The sequence below is a fragment of the Parus major genome, chromosome 3 (assembly GCF_001522545.3).
Source record: "Parus major isolate Abel chromosome 3, Parus_major1.1, whole genome shotgun sequence".
In the NCBI taxonomy this organism is placed as follows: domain Eukaryota; kingdom Metazoa; phylum Chordata; class Aves; order Passeriformes; family Paridae; genus Parus; species Parus major.
In genome coordinates this window covers 84,571,085-84,588,107 of record NC_031770.1, presented here as the reverse complement: position 1 = coordinate 84,588,107, position 17,023 = coordinate 84,571,085, and the positions used below count along the sequence as shown (strand labels likewise).

At 35.9% G+C, this 17,023-nt stretch overlaps 1 protein-coding gene across 7 annotated transcripts in view; it reads left to right on the top strand.

The window, feature by feature from the left end:
- COL19A1 (collagen type XIX alpha 1 chain) overlaps positions 1-17,023 on the top strand; it is a 186,569-nt gene that overhangs the window by 93,197 nt on the left and 76,349 nt on the right. For all 7 annotated transcript variants that reach the window (XM_033512990.1, XM_033512991.1, XM_033512992.1 and 4 more), the window contains 3 exons: positions 404-457; positions 1,147-1,182; positions 13,278-13,325. In XM_033512990.1, the coding sequence (XP_033368881.1) occupies positions 404-457; positions 1,147-1,182; positions 13,278-13,325 (138 nt within the window). The remainder of the gene's footprint in view (positions 1-403; positions 458-1,146; positions 1,183-13,277; positions 13,326-17,023) is intronic.

The window sequence follows — 17,023 nt, the reverse complement described above, 5'->3', positions numbered from 1 at the left end:
GAAACATAAAATCTGCAGTTCTCTGTTCACCTTTGTCTCTTTCCCAAATTTAGCAACATTCAAGAATGTTCTACCACTCTCTCTAATGTTCTGTTTTATCTTTGTTGGCCATGCAAGACTGCAAAGCAACTTTGTATTTCTACTCACTACTTACCATAATGGAGCACAATAAAGTAGATTGGCTTTGTATGTTTAATTATGTGTTGAAGACACATGTGGTCTTTGATAGATGTTTGTCTGTTCACAAAATAATCACAATAAAGAATTTAGGGATAGTACTAACAATGTGGTAGAATTTTAAGGCCTGTTTGTTTAGTGTATATTAATTCACAGTGCTACAGGATTTTTTATTCCCAGCATTTTTGACAGATGACAACAAATACACATTTCTCTTTTTGCCCAGGGACTAAAAGGTGACCCTGGTAGTCCTGGTGTGGCTGGTCCAAAAGGAGAAAAGGTACCTTTTTATTCAGTTGTATGTATATGTGAGTGTGCATGATATTCTTCAGTTTTCAATGCATTGTCATAACTATGTGTGTGTGGCAAACACCCACTGCTGCAATTTGTGCAACTTAAGGTTTAAAGGATATGAATACAGGCTAAATGTAAATGCAAAAGACAAGTACCCTTTATCACAATGAATTTTAAAAGGAATTCTGAGCAGGAACCTAAATTTGGTGTTCTGAATTGCTCTCTGGGTGCACTAATTTTCTCCCATGAACTAAACCTGAAGAACTCAGATGCGATTTGTACCTCAGTGACCTAATTCTGTGAATATTTTCACAGTCAGATGTCTTTACATATGTGAGCTGTCACACCGGCTTCAGCAGCCACCTTGTGCATGTAAGCTGAAGTTTGTAACTTGACATATGGAAATGTGCTTTGAAGGATTGCTTTTTTTAAGTTGTGATTCATTTATGCAGAGGCCTGGATTTTTTATTTTTCCTTTTAACCTGTGGTGAACTGTGTATATTTATGTCATTACTGGAGAAGAATGTCACTTTACTCACATATTTTCATAATCAACATGCTTGATGATGGTACTGAAATCACTTCTGCAATGCTGCATATTCTCTAAAAGGTCTAGAGGTTAAATATGCATAACTAAAGAGATTGTTGATTTACTTCCTCTCCTGTTTTAACTAGGGAGATGCAGGACCTCCAGGACCAGCTGCCTTGAGTGTGAGTATACATAAAGAAAAACAGCCAAAACAAAATCCCTAAGAAACACTGCATGTTTTTCACTTATTTGCAATGTGAATTCTCCCACTAATAAACCTGAAAGTCAAGTCCCTTTCTTCAGAGTGCCTCTGCATTTTCTATATGACTTGTGTAGGGAACTCTGTAAATATAAAAAAATAAGCAGGTTTAAAACATCTTGTTTCCTCAGAAATGCTAACAAGGATATTATCTTGTTTATTCTGTGTATAAATAACATAGACTTGTTCAAGCTAAATATTTCTCTTGTTATTTTTAGGGAAAAGCATTTTTCAGTAAAAGCTTGCAAAAATGATCAATGCTTTTAGGTTATTGTATTCTGGCTAGATACTGCTGTATAGACGGTGGAAAATGTTCTTAATTTCCTTGCAATGATCCACTCACTAAGAATGTACAAAGTCTGAAGAAAAGTGTCCCCAAAACTCTCCAGGGCATGCCTTGTTTGCTTCATAAATGTAATAAATGTTGTCTGAATTCTAGTGGTTTTGCTCATGAGCTGAGATGAAAAACCCTACTGTTCAGAACAGTCTGTCTATTTGGGCAAAACCAATTCAAAATGGTGGAAAAGAGTGTGGAAAAAGAGAAAATAAAAATTAAAAAAAACCAAAAAGCTTCCAAATTCCCAAGCTGTAGCTTCACAAAATGAGTCTCTTCTCCCAGACTCAGTGTTATGAGCCACATCTATACTATTCATATTACCCATGTAATTCTAAATAAACTTCAAAAGAACGTAGTCATTCATATATATATAATATAAATAATAAATGCATAAATAGTATAAAATAGCATAAATGATTATAAATTGTCTTTTCCCTCCTTTAATTTCCAACACCATAGAAGCAAGGATCTCCATTAGATCTTACAAACATTGAAGAATATAACAGATACCCATAAGATAAAGACAAATTCTGTGGTGTCAAAATTAAGTTGCCATGCTTTAGACTACTTGATTTTTGGATTATGAGTTATAGTACCCTGTATCTCGATTTCCTGGGAAGAAGTTAGTGTTTTGTCCCAAGACCAGCGACTCTTTCCTGCAGTTCATGACTTGCTAAAGAGGTACATTTATGTCCTTTAGTTCTTGATTATACAAACTGTGTGTTGGATGAGTTAATATATCATTAAAATATTATTAGTAACCTGCGATTTTACTGTAGTAGATGCATTGGAGTATGTAATGCTTTAGCTAGATTCTTACAGGCCTTGAAGGGATCACAGAAATAGGAATCAGACATGTCTGAAGATGGACAGGAAAAAAAACTGAGGCTATCTATTTTGTGTGTGGTCTAAGATCATTTTTAAGAGAATTTTTATGTAAATAATTGAAAAATTAGTACGTCTGTTCTGACAAAAGTACTTGGGTATGTTAAGTCTCTTTTTTTTTAATGTGTTCATTGTCTTAAGTTGCAATTGTGGACTCTTAGATTTCCTAAGAATCATACTCAGAGGTCAGTAGTATGATATCAAGAATCAGAGAAATGCTGAGTTGGAAGGGACTCACATGGATCATCAAGTCCAGCTCCCTGCCCTGCACAGGACAGTTCCCAAAAGTCATGCCACAAAAGCATTGTCCAAAGCCTGAAAGCATTGTCCAAATGCTTCTTGAGCTCTGTCAGGCTGGTGCTGTGACCACTTTCCTGGGGAGCCTGTTCAGTGCCCAACCACCCTCTGGGTTAAGAATCTTTTCCTGATACCTGAACTGAATGTCCTCTGACACAACTTCAGGCCATTCTCTTGGTCCTGTCACTGTCACCAGAGAGAAGAGCTCAGTGCCTGCCCCTCCTCTTTCCCTCACGAGGAAGCTGTAACTGCAGTGAGGTCTCCCCTCAGCCTCCTCCAGGCTGAACAGACCTGGTGCCCTCAGCTGCTCTTCCCTGCAAGGCCCTTCCTCCTCCTTGTAGCCCTCATTTGGACACTCTTGAGGATCCTAATGTCTTTCTTGTGTTGTGGTGCCCAAAGCTGCACACAATTCAAGGTGAGGCTGCCCCAGTGCAGAGCAGAGCAGGACAATCCCCTCCCTTGCCTGGCTGGTGATGCTGTGTCTCTCAGGACACTTTTGTCCCTCCTGTTTACCAGGGCACACTGCTTTCAGATTGACTGAATTTGCTCCTGAAGTGATCTGATTTCATAAAATGGATGTCAAAGAATTGCATTTCTTTGATTACAGAATGCTAATGTTGCAGTTTATTGATTCCAGCACAACAAGGTGTCTCTGTGTTGATACATTTACTGATGGTCGTCTTTACACTTTTTAAAATAAAAGATTTAAATTTTAGGAAAGCAGACACAGTCTTCAGAGGGATGTTAGTAACTGATGTAGACAAGAGTCAGTGTGAATGGGTTTAGCAGTTTGAAGACAGATTACGGCAAAGTGGGAATATACAGCCCAGCTGGAAAGCTTTCTCTCTCTGCCACTGTAAATAGTTGCACATTTAGTTTTTTGGCAAGAACTAAAAGAAGATTAATTACGTGAGTGATGGTGGCTAGGGGAAAATTCAGTTTTCAGAATGGTTTTATTTATGCAACTTCTGTGTGACTGTGACTCTTATAGTATATAATCATGAAAGGAAGATGTCGTATCTTGCTGTGAATAAATAGTAGGTCAGATAATATCACAGTTCTTGTGTTACTTAATGAGAACTTACTATGTCAGAACCATTCTGTTTGGCTGTTACAGCCAAAATATGATGTGTTTCAGTTATGAGTCCTGTTAAAGTTCTAAAATGTTCTATTAATTTGGGATGAAGTCATAATGCCATAAATTTACCCTCTGCTTCTAGTAATTTTTATTTTTTCTTAATGTGAAAATTATTTATTTTTATCTAAAAGATAAATGAATTATTATGCTGGGGGGCAAGGAAGGAAGAGGAGTGAAAATGATGACACACTGTTAGAACTAAGTCCTAAGTATGACTTTTGGCAAGGAGGAAGGGAATATTAAAAGGGACCAGGTTCTGCTCAAACTGGACAACTGGGCCTGGGTCATTGACCTTCTGCCCCGGTGCAATTGTATACAGAGACAAGTGGTAAATGATGGCATCACACAGAGCTCTACTGCCCTGTGCAGCTTTTCCATTCATTCCTGTGTGTTTCCATGGAAATCATACATCAGTGGAGTATGCTGAATGAGGTCTACAATATTTTCTTATTTCAATATAAACTAGACCATCAGTAGTGTTGTTCAGAGTCTGAAAAACAGACCTGTACCATGCTTCTATCCTTAGCACAGGGAGTCTGAAGGCAGCAGAAGACTGAGACTGCTTCACTGGTTGGTCCAGGGAGAGTTGTCTGTAGGTGATCTACACAAGTATGTAACAGTATGCAGCAGAAATTCCTGGGGTTTTTTCCCTGCCTGTGCTATTGGCAACTGCAAAATTCTAAAAGATGTAGGCTTTTAGACTCTTTATCTAAAAGTGTTTGTGCAGTCCTGATGAGTAGAAAATCCCACACAAGTCAGAAGCATGAGAAAATAGGGAAGAAAATGAAGGGATTAGTACTTGAAGGGGAAAATGTAGTTTTAAGTGCTCAGCTGGCAGATATAGCCATTTTAGTATGGAATGAGGGAAACTTCAAGGCAGTATGTATGGCAGAATTCATAAATACTCAACAGATCTAACAACCCATTAGGTAGATGATCATATGCCAAACTGCAAAACAGGCAAAACAATAGCACTGCTTTTTAAGATGCAAAAATTATTTTATGAGTTTGAAATTGAAATTTCATAGCTCAGAAAGTGCATCTGAAAAATAAAGTAGAGCTCTGGATCTTCCTGTTTGATGCGAGTTAACAGAAAATTTCACACTGAAATCCTAACAAGATGAACATTTAACAAAACTTCTCACTTGTAGCAATAGCAGAGAATTCAGAAAGAGATGGGATTAGAATTCCATGTGTTTCTATGTGCATTTATTTAAGGCACATACATAAGTCTTGTTAATACAATTTCATCAATCATTCATGAAGAATTAGAGAAAAGAAACAGCATTATAATGCAAATCATGCTAAGCTGTAAGAAGAAATATGTGATAAATTTTATAGGATTTGCATCAAACCCTAATGAAATTAGCAATTACAATAGTTCTAAGTATATTTGTTTGACTCAGGCATTATTCATGCAAATACATTTTATTGTAAATTTGACATACATACATATATATTTGACCCCTTTTGTTAAGGAGGTAAAGTTTTCCTGTGTTTCTATGAATCAGTTAATACTTCCCAAACCCAGATATATGTATTTTTTTTTTCTTCTCAGTTATGATGGTAGTTTTATTGGGAGTAGTCCAAAATCATGTTTGATTCCCAGCCTTTCTTTGTGCTGCCTCTATTTTTTCTGCTATGTTCAGAATTGCTCTGTGAGTAGTAGATGTCTCTTTTCTTTAGTACTTTTCAAGTGTCTTACAAATAAATGCTGTGATCATATTTTGAAATTTTCTCCTTTATTATGTCCACTTTATGCAGCAATATGGGGGATTTTCAAAGCTTAAGTTCCCTGATGAATTGTACTGTAGCTGATGAACCTTCAGAGAGTAAAAAGGAGGGATTGTCCTGCTCTGTAGCGCGGTTCTGTCGAGATGTGGGATTTAGTGGCAGAAGCTGGGGACTGTGTTCTGCAGGGTCACAGCTGGCTCTGCAGCTTGCCCGCTCTGGTATCCCCAGCTTAAGCCTGTGCGTGCCGTGTCAGAAGAGTGACAGGTGAGGGAAGGTAGCACAGCCATCTCTTGTAAAATATATGATAACTATTCCTCTCGACACTCGATACGCTGCTTTTAGTTCCTGAGGAAAATGAGAGTCCGTCCGTCCGTTCCTGCGAACCTATCCCTTTCAGGAGTTATAAAATAGTCATCCAGATGGCACCAAGTGTTTACTCAGAAGCCAAGGCTTAAGTCGGTCACAGACAGAAGTCCCCAGGACTTGCTTACTAAACAGATATTTGGAATGTTGGCTCCTAGGTCTGGTTAAATCGATCCGAAGGAAGCTGGCGCACAAGTGCCGTGTGGAGGCGGCTGTGGGAGGAAGTTGTAGGTTCAGGTCTGGGCAAGCTCCACTGTAACTTTTGGCTCTCCCCTTCCTAAACAAACATCAGCTACAGATTGCATGGCTTTCTCCTCAGCTCTTCGTGTGAAGCTAAAGAAATGGACACACACTCTCCAGTAGTAAGCAACACAAATAATATTACCCTGGCTTTCCTTCCATGTAATGACACAAAGGCAAGTAATCCTACTTAACTAAAGAAAGCACAGACTGCAAATTACATTTTCATTCTAAATCTCTTTTTTTCGTACATATACTCTAAGGAAAATCTGAATTTTATCTATCCGAGCTTCTTTAATGGAGGTGTATTAATTTCCTGAAAATACTGAACTGTTCAGTTGTTTTTCCTCAAATATAGTGATCGCTTAGCTTTGACAGTATAACTTATAAATATTCTCTTCTTCCAAAAGCACTTTTTAATTATGGGAGCAAGTGTTATTAGGATTACCCCTTTGCTGAAGATGATTTAGCAATTACAGTATGTTTTTTCTCTTCTTTACACAGTATTACTGATACTGAAGGCACAAGTGAAGATTGAAGTGTTAATCTTACAGTAAATTTGTTTTTCAAAAAATTGGCATGAATGTGCTTTATATGTCCTTCATTAGAATTATAATTTTAAAATTTTCCCATATGCAGTAGACATCAATGTAATGAATAATTTTGATTTACTCCTCAGGATTTTAATTATACTTTTCTTGCTTAGCAAATAAACCTATGTTTATTAAAAGTACTAGGTTCATGAATGTAAACTTCTGTGAAATTACTCTTCCAATTTCCCTTTCAAAATATTGTCTCGAAGGAAAGTACATTTCAAGTTAACAGAGAGAGCTAAAGAAATGTCCAAACACAAAGAATAATGATGTCAGTGAGGAACAAATTTTCTGTTTGCTTCAGTAATAAATTATCAAGAAAATATAGCTTATCATGTTTTCTGGCAGACTGAAATACTTCTGCTAAATGCTGTCTCCTTTTCTGTAGAAGCAGACAGATTGGAAGCAGTTTAGAAGGAAAAGTGGGATAACATCAAAACAGTACGGTCACTGCAGTAACTTTAAGGGGCTAAGCTGCAAATCTTTCCATTTGCTGTCTCAAGGTACTTCAGTAAGGATGTGTCTGAGATCAGGTCATGTTTGGAAATGCTTAATATAGAGGTAGTCAAATTTCCCTCATAAATGGCAATACAACAGGAAATTAGTCATCCTTCTGTGATTTTCCTGTGCCATTTTTCCCATTGTAACATATTTGTAACAGTGAGGTGTGTCTGCAAGCTTTGTGGGCTTCCGTGTGGGTGGTGATGGACAGTCTTTTGGACAAGAAGAGGAAACTATGCTAATTGTATTTTAAGGTCTCATCCTCCTGTTTGGAGTTCAAGGTAGGGCAGCATCACAGTTGCAGCAAGTAAACTGCCTTAAAGATACCTGAGAAACCAACATTTAGACCATCTTGACTGGAGGGAAGTTATTCATATTTCAGTTCCTTTTCTTGCTGAGTGTGATAGTCTTTTTTTACCTGAGAGGAAGCCATTCATTTACTCTCATTATGGTACAAACAGGCCAAAGAGGAAAATACTCTCAAAATAGGATAGAAAGATCCGTGACCTGCACGATAGAACTTGTTCTCTACAAACACCTCCAGATTAAGTGGATGCCTTTAACATCTACTGAACTGCATCTTGTTGCATCCTGTCTGGGATGCTGTGCCATTCTTACATTAGTGCAGCCACAGCAGTACCATCCCTCACACAAACAGCATTTGGGTGGCTGGTGAGTGCTCTTCAAGTCAGTCAGACTTCAGTTCTTCACTGTGACCACCCATTGTGTCATGTCAGGAATTCAGAAATCTGTGGTCACTTTTTTACCCGACTCCTGATTACCGTGATTCTGTGGCTCTCTACTTGTGGAGTTTACAGAGGGATCATTGAACATGTAGCTCAACAGTGTGATGGCTTTCTTTATCCTGATGAAGGGGAATGTGCTTCAAAGGACTACATCAATAACTTGCAATGGGAACTGCCTGCCAGTTTGCTTTTAAAAATGTTTCAGTGGTGATGTTGTTTCAGTGGAACTATACCTTTCTGTTTATCAACAAAATGTTTTGAAATTGCTTGACAAAATCATATATGTTATAGCTGGGTCTTTTTGAAGTAGCAAGTTTTATCATTATAAAAGCTTGCATATTCAAATAATTAAAAAATGACCTATTCTTACATTTTCAAAAGGCATTTCTGTATACCTAATTTAGACTTTGTCTTTAACTCATCTCACTAAATTACATACATTTTCTCCCCATCTAGTAGCATTTATTCTGTAAAAATTGAGGTCATGTGTTTGCTGGAATTCATAGTGAGGAAAAACTGGATGAAAGTAGCTTGTGTATAGAGCACACAAAGCATGTATAAATGAAATGAAATATTTTTTGTGCCTTAATTAGGCCTGCATTATTATTGCTAGCATTTGTATTATATTTAATTTGTGTTGAGAAGAAAACTTGTTCCAGCTCACAATGTATTCCAGCAATACTACCTACAAGTACATAATGCAGCTGTCTACCCTTCTGCTTCTACTTCAAAAACAATAAGCTATGTTTTGAAGCAACTTTCAGAATCCCAAAAATACATGTACTTGTCTAATATTTTGCTCTCTTGGCATCAACCATAATCTTCTGTGAGAAGTAACATGAATAACAGCTTTAAGTACCTCCATTATTCCACTTCAGCTGGGGGTTTTTCTTTTTTTAAAATTTTTTTTTTGTTTCACCATGGGTCATGATAAAAACTTCACTTTTTTGAGAGTATGATTTTGGGCACTTTTTCAGTTATTAAATTCATGAGCAATGCCCCCACCATGTCTCTGCAGATGCTCATTGTGATGTATCAGGTATTTTAAAATGCTTTTGTACCTGCAGAGTCATGTGACAGGATTTTAGCCCTTCTATAGTAAGTGGTTTCTGAAAGTTCCACACTCATACGCTTTAAATTACCAGCTTTTGAAATTTAAAACAGCTTAACTGGTTCAACTGTTCACTGATTTTTCTGTAACTTCCTAACATATTTTTCTTCTACTGTCTCAAGTTAAATAATTCTTATTGATTTTTATCTCCTGATACTTGTAAAAAATATTAGCTGTTAAAATACTAAAATTTTTATTCCTACAGATATTTTCAATACTAATTATTTTAAAAACTAATTTATTCTATTGCAATATTTTTATATCTGGTTTTATTTTCCTAGTTTCCCTCAACTAAGACTTAGACTAAGTTTTGATGATATTTCTTTTGAATATCTGTCTGCATATCCTTCACAGTGTGGTTGCTTTTTCTATTCTATATTCTAAGAACCATATTTTCCCTAGTCAACACTTCCCTTTATGGTTTACCTTTTATAATGGGATTCACAAGTTTCTGCTCCTCATTTTCAAGATTTTGTACAACCCTCTTGTGCATCATGTATCATCTCTCTTCTTAGCCACCCTCACTCATGGTGGTAGATTTTCTAAATTTCAGTTGCACTTAAGAACATCTCCATTTTACTGGCTTTTATTTTCCCTAAGCTACATAGTAATGTTTGAGACATTTTCACTTCATGTTCCTCAAGCTCTTTCAGTTACATTACTTCAAGGGGCTTGCTTGGTCCATGACAGGAACAGTCTTTTTTGGATTTTATATGTTATTTTAATTCACTGCACCATGAAGTCAATAGTAGGCTATCACCTTTAAGCCTCAAAGGTGGCCTGGCAGTGTCAGGAAAACCCCATGTGTATTAGGTCACCTTGAAGGATGCATCATATTTTCCTGCCAGCCTGATGTCACCCAAATAGGCTGGTTTTTACCTCACAGTGCCTTGTGCTGTTCCTAGGCATTGTTCTGCTCATCACCATAGCCATGCTCTTGCCAGTTCAAATGTATCAGAGTGACAGTGACATATAGTGAATGATTTCAATTTTCCTTGCAATACTTGAAGGGCACCCATAAGAAAGGTGGGGATGGACTTTATCTTTATCTGACTTTATCTGTTGAGCTAGGACAAGGGATAAAACTGAAGGAGGTATTAAACTGAAGGAGGGTCAGTTTAGATGAGATATAATGAGGTTTTTTACAGTGAGGGTGATGAAACACTGGGACAGATTGGCCAGAGAGTTGGTGGATGCTCAATCCCCAGAAACATTCAAGTCCAGGTTAGCTGGGACTCTGAGAAACCTGGTCTAGTTGAAGATGTCCCTGCTCATTGCAGGAGGGTTGGACTAGATCACCTTTAAAGGTCCCTCCCAACTCAAATTATTGTATGGTTCTATGACTTTAATTGCTTTGGTTGTTGTTTACCTGGGGACTTTATAGCTGTAGAATAGATTGTCTTCTGACATAAATGTTTTGAACACAATCCACAGCATATCAGATAGATAGATAGACAGACAGACAGATAGATAGATAGATAGATGTATATTCAGTCTATATTCTATCCCTTGATCTGTGGTGGTGGGCTCCTCTGACCTACTGTGTTATCCATGGTTGGGAGGAGTCAAATCTGATCTTTGATCTCCAAAGGAAGATCTCCAGAACTTAAATAGGAATACAAGCTAAGTAGATACTTTAGTCTGCCTTCCTACAAACATGTATTTCTGTTCATTGCCAAGTTGTATAGGAGTTCAATGATAGATGTTTCATTCATCATAAATTCACTCTAGAAGGTTTCTTTCATTTCTCTTGCAGGTTTCTTCTGCAGTTATTTTTCTATGATCTCTTTCAGTGAATACTGAGCAGAGGTTGCATTGCTAAGTCATTACTTTGACCAAGTTACTGCCGTTTCAGAACTGTGTTAGTTAACATGGCCCTTGTTGTCCTATCACTTTTTAAACGGAAGATCCCACTGAAGTTGGTGTGAACTTTTACCTCAGTTTCAATATCAGGATGTGGCTCCTTGTACAGGGGAGTCCTCCCTGCCTAGTTACCAATTGTACACAGCTCTCCTCCCTTTCCTTGAAGATAAATCTCCTTATCTGGTTCCTTTTTCTTGACAATAATATTGTAGAGAGAATAAAAAGAATAAAAGTACTCCTTGGATAAAAATGTTGGCTATTAATTATCACTATTGTGCAGTTACATTCTTGTGTAATTTTTATCCCCTTGGAGCCTTATTGTACAGATATGTGAGGCTAAGTATTTCCTCCCCCATAAAATGGACATTACAGGTTTTCATCTCATTCCCCTGCATAAAGTTGTCACTTAAATGAAAAATTAGCAAAACAAAATTCCACCTCTTCCTGAATTCCCAGAATTTCTTTACAGAATTAGAATATTGCTAACAGTTAGACAGAACACTGCAAGTTCCACACTACCTAGATGAGAAAGTAAGGAAGATTTACAGAGGTCACATTGACATGCTGCTTTATGAGTTTGTGTATGTATAAGCTACATAATTTGCACTGTAATTAACTTACCGTGATATCATTTGTTGGACACAACATTCTCATGCCTATTTTAGCTCCATAAACTTACAGTGAAAGATGGAAATGGTGTGCATCAGCTTTGTAAAAGATCCTACATCCTATCATGTTTACATTATAAACTGAAATGATAGGAGAAACATCTGATAGTGAAATACTCTTTGAGATATACTTTTAGCTTCAGTGTTTGGAAGTGGAGAAATGTTAGAAATGGAAAAGCTCTTGAAGCGACCACTTCTTTTTAAAATTGGAGTCAGACTACATTCTAATCAACTTAAAACATTACTTGAAGATGTATGAGCTAGTAGCTTTGGAATGCCTATTTACCTTCTCAAGTTTATATTGGGAATTAGGAATCATAAACAAATTTGTTAAATTCATTTCTAGAAATCTGGGTACTTTAAAAAATCATGATTGTCAGGGTGCCTCAATTCACCCTTATTGGGTCAATATGGGTCAATATATGTAATTGATTCTAAGTAAGGTGTTTGAATTTGACCAAAGATATAACTCATGCTGAAGCAATACATGAGTCTGAGTAATTTTAAAGATATTAAAACTTTAATATTTCAAATTCTTAAATGAACACAAAATGTAAGTTTAATTTTGTTACACCCTGTAAGGATATGCAATATAACATGCAAAGCTTTTTTTTTTTAATTATACAATGCAGAACTGTTATATATTCTTCACTGATTACATTGAAAATGATTTCACATTTCTTGTTGCTATAATGGAAATTAGATTGCTTCCTCAAAGTAATTTTTTTAATTGTGTTCCAAGGTGACTCATGAAGTAAAGGGGGAGTGGGGAGAATGACTGTTCTCAGTTGTTCTGAGATGTTATTTGAAGGCTTCATGATTATATTGTACATTAATCAGATGTAAAATTAAAGCCCCAAAGCATCAGAACTGTTCTGTGATTTGATCTGTGACTGAAAAAGGCAGATCCTCACTCACACTGAGTTCGGAAGGAAGGCTCACAATTCAAGGATATATTCAAAACACTCAAAGCTCCAGTGCCTGTTCAGGAGAGAGAGAGAGAGAGAGAAAAGAGGCACTGAAGTGTTTTCAAAAGCCAAGACAGATATGCAGAGGAAGCAGCACAGGGCTGGTTCTTAGGATCCAGCGAGCATAAGGCCTTCTGCTATATTTAGTTCCCTTCCCCTGCCTTCCCCTCCCCCTTCAGTGCCTATATTTGAATTTGAGTTGCAGACCAAGTTGTCTTTCATTTAAAACAACTATTTTTGTCATTTTTTTATGGCATCCTAATTTAACAAGATAAAACACTTTTCAATAAATATTGCAGTTAAATATTACTATGCTTAATTAGTGCTGACTTACCTCTTCTTTTCCAATGGATACGGCCTTTATATGATGGAATGTGATTAATAATTATTGTTTGTGATTTTTCTTGCATCTTAATATAACATTGAAGGAATTCTTAGGAATAGCCAATTCTTCTTATTAGAAATAAATGCCTTGTCTTTCCATCTGGATCTTTGGTCTAGCCATACTTCTATAGAAAAATAGAGGATGAAAATAGCTCTGAATGTTATAATTGTTTTACTTTTGTATTTTCAGGGTTTGCTGGAGGGTCCCCAAGGTCCACCTGGCAAAGAAGGTCAAAGGGTGAGTAAACTTGGTGAACAACTGGTGAGTGTGCTAACAGCTTGATGTGCAACTTCTGCCTTAGCACCAATAAAAAATGGTAAGGTAGCAGCTGAGTATGAAGCATGCTGACAACAAACTGAGCCTTGACACTTGAGGTTTCTTTTCAGTTGAAGGAGATTTAACAATTTCAACCATCTAAAGTGTTTTGATGACTGGCAGCACAGATGTATTTTGTTTTGTGCAGTGTGTTTCTGCTGTAATTTTAACTGAAATAGTATTAAAACTTGTTCTTTTTCCTTTTTTAGCAGAAGTGAACTATGCTTTAAAATATCTAAGATATAAATATATGAATTTAGGGTCATTTTCTAAAATATTAACAGAAACCAGTACTACTGTACTGGCCCAGGTCTTTAATACCATTATGCAAGTGTCACTGCCTAACATACATGTATAATGGATATGACACGGTAAAGGGGGCTAGAGGGACAGAATATGCCAAATGCATATAAAACTTTTGTTATTTAGAATTTTGATATAATTAAATAATTGAGTATGACTGGTTTCTCCATGTTCTGTTTTTATTTTCCCTGACTTACTGAATTTGATAATTCATTAGAACAGATAACAAATATTTATGATTGTGGTATCACAAGAATTAATTCAGTGTTGTAAATACGTAATCTAGTATGTTCCTAAAAGCTCAGGAAGATATTAAGACTCAGGCATTTCAGTATTTTTACAAATAAAGTGTGTGCCCTGTTTGCAGTTTTGAAGTTGAGTCTCAATAATTCTTGGTTTATTTAGGCATCTTGATACTCAGTATCTCAGTTGAAATATCTGAAGTAAAAGATTTAGTTTTTCTCATCATTGATCCTAGTAAACTACAGGGAGTTTTTAAAGGCTAATTTAATGATTCCGATAACAGTAATAAAACTAACAGAAGTCTAGCTCTTGAACAAAATGAGTTATGATGTGTAGGCCCCAAAGCTATGCTTTATATTGGTTTTTAAGTTTTAAAAAGACTACTAAATTCCATTTAAGCTGAACACGAAGATGTGAAAGCTGAATTTATTTATGTTTCTCACTAAGGATTGAGAACCTGTTCAGAAAAAGTCAGTGTAGTAATGGAGAATTAAAAGCTGTGTGATGAATATGTTATTAAAGCACATTTACTAGCATATCAATGTCCTTATTAAGGATTTTATAATTACCATGGCTATTACAGTTAGGCAATTAAATATATAGGATACTGTGAGAAGATACTTGTATCCCCTTTTTGCATATTTTAGAGTTGTTCTGTGGAGCATTAAATCTGCAAAAATACAGATTCTCCTTTAGGAACAGTTAAAAACATTCTCATGTTTTAGAAACTTCACTTGTAGAACTTTTTCATTTTTTTTTATTCAAAAATTCAGTTAACACACTGTATTATATTTAATGGTAGATAAATGGGCTTGGAAATACTTTAATTTTTTTCCAGTTTGCAGTAGTAATTAGTGGGTTGGTACTTTCATTGTGGAAATTTTCCTACTCACACATAAAATTGAGCTGCTGTCACACTCCAGCCTCTATAAAAATGGGAGCTCTGATGGTTTTGTAATCTCGCCATGCACACAGCTGCCTTAAGCCAAATGATGGGAACAGCAGACTGGAGCCTCAGCATCTGTCTTTATCTTTCTACCACTGAAATGCTCACAACAATACTCCTTCTGCTGACCACTCCCGCCCAAGCATTAACAACATTGTTGGCAGTCTTAATTCAACTCCCATGTGCTTTTGCATTTCCAATACATTTAATTACACAATAGCATACCAGTTGTAACAAGATCTCTGCTCTGTTTAATGACAAACAGGACAGTGCACATCTAATGGCTATTAAATGCTCCTTTTTATTCTATTATAAATGTCATGTTCCTCTGTTCCTCTTTCAGCAGATCCTCCAAATCTTTCACATTATATGAAGTTATTGCTTTCCACGTGGTCTGCCTTTTGAAGATTAAAACATATTATTGAGTGTGTAACTAGCTAATAAAATTTTTTCCAACATATTATTCAAACCTAAAAATGATACTCTGTCCATTATGAAGACTGGAACTGTAACACATTAGGGGAAAAAAAACCACTCCAGAAACACCAGAAAGTATCTGTTCAATTAGGATGCCACACTTTGAGAACACGAACTTTTATTTTAAATTGCTACTCATACAGTACTTGCTATATTCAAAATTTAAATTCCCACCTACTTCTTGAGGATTTTTAAGTGTTCAACACATTTAAAAATTGGTCTTAGATTGATAAGGAGTTGAGAGGACAATCATATAGTATGTAACTAATAGACCTGGGAATACACATTGAATCAAGGAACTGAGGAGAATTAACGGTGTTAATGGTGATATTAAAGAAACATTTAAAAGGCTCAAGTTAGAGCTAGTAGTGACAGGTAAATGACAATAGAAAATGAGTAGAAAAGCAAGGAAAACAGTATGCATTTTCATTTTCAGTGTGTTTTAAGTGAGGTTTTATTATATCAACTCAGATCAGGGTTCAACATTAGAACTACTAAGGAATACCAAACATGCCTTGTCCTAGAGTGGGCTCCCATATCCCCGTAATCAGTAAAGATAGAACTCAGAAAATTGTACCCTTACTGAGACAAATAAGTCTGAGTAGTATTTCTTTCACCTCACAGGAATAATCTGCACAAAAAGTTACATCATAAAAATATATATAATTATTATAGAAATAGAATAAATGTTGTTATTATTATAATAAATATAAAAGCAGCTGAACTGTAGTTTTTGAGTTCAAAGTTATGTCAACCTTAAAATGCTATTGACATATACTTCAAATTGTCTTAGAAATGCAAATTTACATCATTACTTAATTAGATTAAGTCAATAGCTTAATTATTTCAGGTGTAAAGGGGGATCAATACATTTTTTCAAATAAGATGGTAACAGCTTTTTTTTCTGATAGATGCACAGTAGACAGAGTTACTGGTGTCATTTGAGCCCATGCATGATTATTAAAATACTGAATATGTCACTGTATGTGCCTTTGATATATTATACTGTATATATAATATAGTAATAGAGTATATTACTACTGTATGGTCATAATGGGTTATCATCTTACTCCCATATTGAAGATCAGTTTTGGTTCTTACTTGTTTAAATGATGGTCAGCAATGGAAATTGATGACAGAAGTATATGAAATGTCTTCTGTCTTAGTTGGTCTCCCTGGATGCTTTCCAGATATCTGAAAAAATTAAAAGGTTTGCAGAAAGCAGAACACTAGAATGATATGATTACAGAAATTTAGTGTGGGGAGATCATTCAGAAGGAGAGAGATGAAGCCCTGAAAATTTTTTGACTAGTTTCGTGCAGCATTAAAGGACCCTGTATCAAGATACCCAGGTTCAATTTTTTGTCTTTATTTAACAGAAAATTGCAAATTTGCCAAAAATTTCAAATAATGAAGTCATTGAGAACAATTAGTGTGATGATAAGTATAAATTGGATTCATGATCATATTACTTCTCTCATACTACTCTAGTAGCAAAATGCATAAATATTTCTTTTCTGAATAAACAAATGGATTAATAGTCTAGCATTTATAAAGAGTATTGGTTGTGTCTCTAAGAGTAGATTCATGACTTCCCATTCTTTCCTCACTTATTGTGACACCTTTCCCTCTCATCTCCTTTATTATCTCT